At 29.5% G+C, this 4,349-nt stretch overlaps 1 protein-coding gene across 1 annotated transcript in view; it reads left to right on the top strand.

Moving 5' to 3' along the window:
* The first annotated feature begins 2,796 nt into the window (after positions 1 to 2,796).
* LOC114169049 (phytohormone-binding protein CSBP) overlaps positions 2,797 to 4,349 on the top strand; it is a 1,584-nt gene continuing 31 nt past the window's right edge. Inside the window, exons 1-2 of the mRNA XM_028054067.2 lie at positions 2,797 to 3,098; positions 3,984 to 4,349. The exon at positions 3,984 to 4,349 is cut by the window's right edge and continues 31 nt beyond it. Coding sequence (XP_027909868.2) covers positions 2,918 to 3,098; positions 3,984 to 4,270 — 468 coding nt within the window. The 5' untranslated portion in view covers positions 2,797 to 2,917 and the 3' untranslated portion in view covers positions 4,271 to 4,349. The remainder of the gene's footprint in view (positions 3,099 to 3,983) is intronic.

The following is a 4,349-nucleotide window of genomic DNA, read 5'->3' as shown; positions in this document are numbered from 1 at the left end:
CCCTGATTGTATTAGCGAAATCCCTTTAGTTAATATACTAACATCTGTGTTTGGTTTGGAAGACCAAATTATGGTACAATCTTTATTTCCTTTGCAGTCTTAGGATTGTTTAGTTTCCTTTAAACTGTAAAGTGCTAAACGTAGAAAAAGACAATGCCGTTCATATGCTTAAGTCTTCTTTTTGTTCCATTATCATTTGTGGGCTTGAATTCAGAATGGCATTGATGTTGTTCCATTATCATTTTTTTTAGTTTCTTGTTTCTCAGTTCTTATAAACGTTTTACTTCATTTGTTTCTTAGTACCTGTCATAGTTTTCTCCCATAACAGAATGCTATAAGTCTAAACTTCCTGGTACGTTTTGCTTCATTTTGTTTTACTATATGTGTGATTAAGTTGTACTGACTATTGAGATGACTATACTAAAAAGTCCAATAATTTTATGACTATGTAAGATAAAAGATAAATGAAAATTATCGTAAGGAACTATATTGAATGGATTCCCTCTTAGAAAAGTTTGGGAAAGGATACTGGCATGTGTTGTTGGTGAGTTTAAAATGTCATTGCCCTGTGGATATATATTTTTTAATTTGCATAGGAATGAAAAACATGTAAGTTTGAAACTAAAATGAGAATTATTGAAAATGAAAAGTGGGTAGAGAGAAGCATATGCAGGCATAGACATTAGTTATAGAAGGTCTAAATTTGAATGGGGCATGCAGGGTGAGGATTCAATGTTGAATAATAGATATTAGTAATTGGACATTACAGAGGAAGAGGTTTCTCAGTCCTGTAGTGTAAGGTCAATCTTAGATGGGGTTCTCATTAAATACTCTCTCACCCTTTCACACTTCACCAATACTTCTAACACTAACCTTCAAAGTTTAAGGAAAAAATGTCTCATTTTGTAACATGTTTTATATATCTCATGTTTTACAAATAATTATTGTATATATATTTGAATGCAAAACATAGTGAATTTAAGAGTGAACGTTAATTTGTGGTTCTGCATAAAAAAAATGAAGGGTTCTGTTGGGGATAAGTTTAATAAATGTATATTATGGGTGTAGTATTGTGACACTGAGCCATTTTGGATTTGTGGAGTAGTGTTTGAAATAGTGTGGGATATTTTAATTCCCAAACTCAGTGCTCTAATTGATCACCTTTTGCTGCCTAATTCCAAAGGTCGTGAAGTCATCATGAAATTTTAGTGCCATGCAAGGTCAACCCCTGAATTAGTTTTCACATGCTCATTCTGTTCAAAATTTAATGACCTCACTCAATGTTAATCACTTTTCTTGGTGAGAATTGAATGCTCCTCTGCAACCAGAAAAATAGTTTTTTTTTTAGATGTTGTTTAGGGAGATTTTTATAATCATATACACTTTTATATTGTTTTCTAATCAGCATTATATATATGCACAATATTTGATACTTACTGTTTTGCCTTTTATTTCAAGAATAAATATAAATGTCCTAGTGTTTCTACTAGAATTCTTGACTTACCTAGACTTCCAGCTGGTGTAAAGTTTGATCCTTTTAATTTTTGGTATTAACAGGGGTTTTCAAGGAATTAATGGGGGTTTTTGGAACCCCAAGCATTACTGGAGTTTTTGTAAACCCCATGCATTACTGGGGGTTTTTGGAACCTCATGCATTACTGGGGGTTTTCAAAACCCCAGGCATTAATGGGGGTTTTCAGAACCCCAAGCATTAACGGGGGTTTTCGAAACCCCAAGTATTAATGGGGGTTTTCGAAACCCCAAGTATTAGCTACTTCCAGGGGTTGCTAAAAACCTCCAGTAATCCGTTAGTCACGCTTGCACTTCCAGGGAAATCTCAAACCCCTGGTAAAACCATTAGTGGGGGTTAAAACCCCCAGAAACACCATATATAACCCCCGCTAAAAACAATTATTTTTGTAGTGAGTATGCTGCCACAAAATATATGGAATTACCTATAATAAATATTTAGTTATACGAACTTCATATTTAAAACGAATCTTAATCTGAGGAAAGTGTATTATACGCATCAGACAAATTTCAATATTATAACGAACTTTAAAATATATAAATAAAAACATTTCTTACTTTATAAATTCATTTTATAAAATGAAATTACATTCAATCCTACATTTTATAAAAAAATAAATACAATTTTAGTATTTTTAAGTTAATTTTATTAAATTTTTTTAATGTATTAAATAATATTTTATATGAATGTTTGGGTTGTTACACGATGTTTCAACTCAAATAGTAACTATAAATAATAACATTAATAACATGTAACATTAAAACAAACACAATTAACACCATTAATTTAAAAATATTACATTAATTTATTTTTATTAAAATATGTCTAAATTTTATAGAAAGGTGAATTTCAATTTTCATATCAAAATTAAAAATGATATTTTAATTTATTATTAGAATTTAAAAATTTAAATATATCTAAATTTTATACAAAGTTGAATTTCAATTTTGATTTTCGAATTTAGAATATACAAACATATCTCAACATATTAAAAGTATATTAATTTGACTTGACAGAACATATTTAACACTATGTCAGATATATTTATTTGACATGACATATATGGTTGAAAGCTTATACGAACCAAGTCTAATAAGTGCGAGCGTATCTTACAATTTATTTATTATTTTTTTTCTAGTGATATTGTATTTTTATGTTCACAGTTTACCGACAATATTTTCTTTAGGGCATCAAATCCCATAATGTATCCAACAAAACTTACTTTATAACACATGTTGCATGAAAGAACATATCCTTCACATAAAGACAAAAACATATTTTTGATATTCATAGATGGATGAGATGATAAAGATTCCCCATGGAAGTAGTACATAAACACACATACCAGTGCATGTCCCTGTGTGAAAGCACGTTTGGTTAAGAGCCATGGTGAAGGAATTCAACACCCAAACAGAGCTTAGTGTGAGAATGGAAGCCCTTTGGGCAGTGCTATCTAAAGATTTCATAACAGTGGTTCCAAAGGTACTTCCTCATATTGTCAAAGATGTGCAAGTGATTGAAGGTGATGGAGGGGTTGGAACAATCCTCATCTTTAACTTTTTGACTGGTCAGTTTTTCTCTCATATTTCTGAGTTCATAGTGTAAATTATTTCATGCTATTAATTAATGAACCAAAAATCTAATTTAGTATTTAACTTTTGAAATAACTTTCTATCAAAAATTATTCTTTGGTTTTTAAGCCTTTTTAGATTTCTAGTTTTGCAATCTACCTCAAATTGAGTCATCCATTATTAAACTTCATTTCTTTTCAACTCTCATAAAATAAATTGCAGATTGAAAAAATGACTAGCACGGAAAATTAAGTAAAGAAAAAAGCATTTCTTTCGTATTTAATAACATAGAAAATGTCTTTTTTTATATTACACTCTACGTATTATATTTTATAGTTAAATAAGAGAAGAAAAAGAAAATTAAAACAGTGAAAAGAATTAATATTTTCCAAATCAGTCATTTTTCATCTCTTCAGTATTTGAGTGGCTTTATAGTTAAGTAGATTTTACTTTTTAAAATGGTGGTTTTGTTCATATTGTTTTCTTTACAATGTCTCGGGACAATATAAGTAACTTTTGTGTATATAAATTTTGTTTCAACCATGGTAACTAGTTTGATATATGAACTGGTATGAACAAATAATGTATCAAAATTAGAGTCTATACTAATATTCTATTTTGTTATTCTGTTAGATTTCTATGTTTGATTGTATCATGTCATAGTTATTGTTGTTATTTAATTATTAAATTACAAAATAAAAACTGAAACAAGTATACATTAATTAGAAAAATATTATTAAACCTTTGAAAAAAAAATTAAGAAAATTATCTACCAGAGAACACTGTTTTCTCTATTTTTAATCATATTATACCATATAAAAGTTTATAGCTTTATTTAGAAATCCAATAATTTGTTTTAACTTTTTGCGAATTAATCTTAGATGTGTCACCAAGTTACCAGAGGGAGGAGATCACAGAGTTGGATGAGAGTTCACATGAAATAGGTCTGCAAGTGATTGAAGGAGGTTATCTAAGTCAAGGGTTGTCGTATTACAAGACAACTTTTAAACTATCTGCGATGGAAGAGTATAAGACTTTGGTCAACATCAAAATCTCTTACGACCATGAATCCGACATAGAAGAAAAGGTCACACCTACGAAGACATCACACTCCACTTTATTCTATCTTAGACGTCTAGAAAGATACCTGATGGATGGCTCTGCTTGAAGAAAAACATTACTTGAAATATTATATAGAAAAATAGTTAAAGTAATGTGTTGCTGTTTTTAATGTTGTAATGGTCTCT

This window comes from Vigna unguiculata, chromosome 11, assembly GCF_037176805.1.
Source record: "Vigna unguiculata cultivar grain cowpea cultivar isolate G323 ecotype 2 chromosome 11, ASM3717680v1, whole genome shotgun sequence".
Classification (NCBI taxonomy): Eukaryota; Viridiplantae; Streptophyta; class Magnoliopsida; order Fabales; family Fabaceae; genus Vigna; species Vigna unguiculata.
This window is presented reverse-complemented; position numbering and strand designations above follow the sequence as displayed.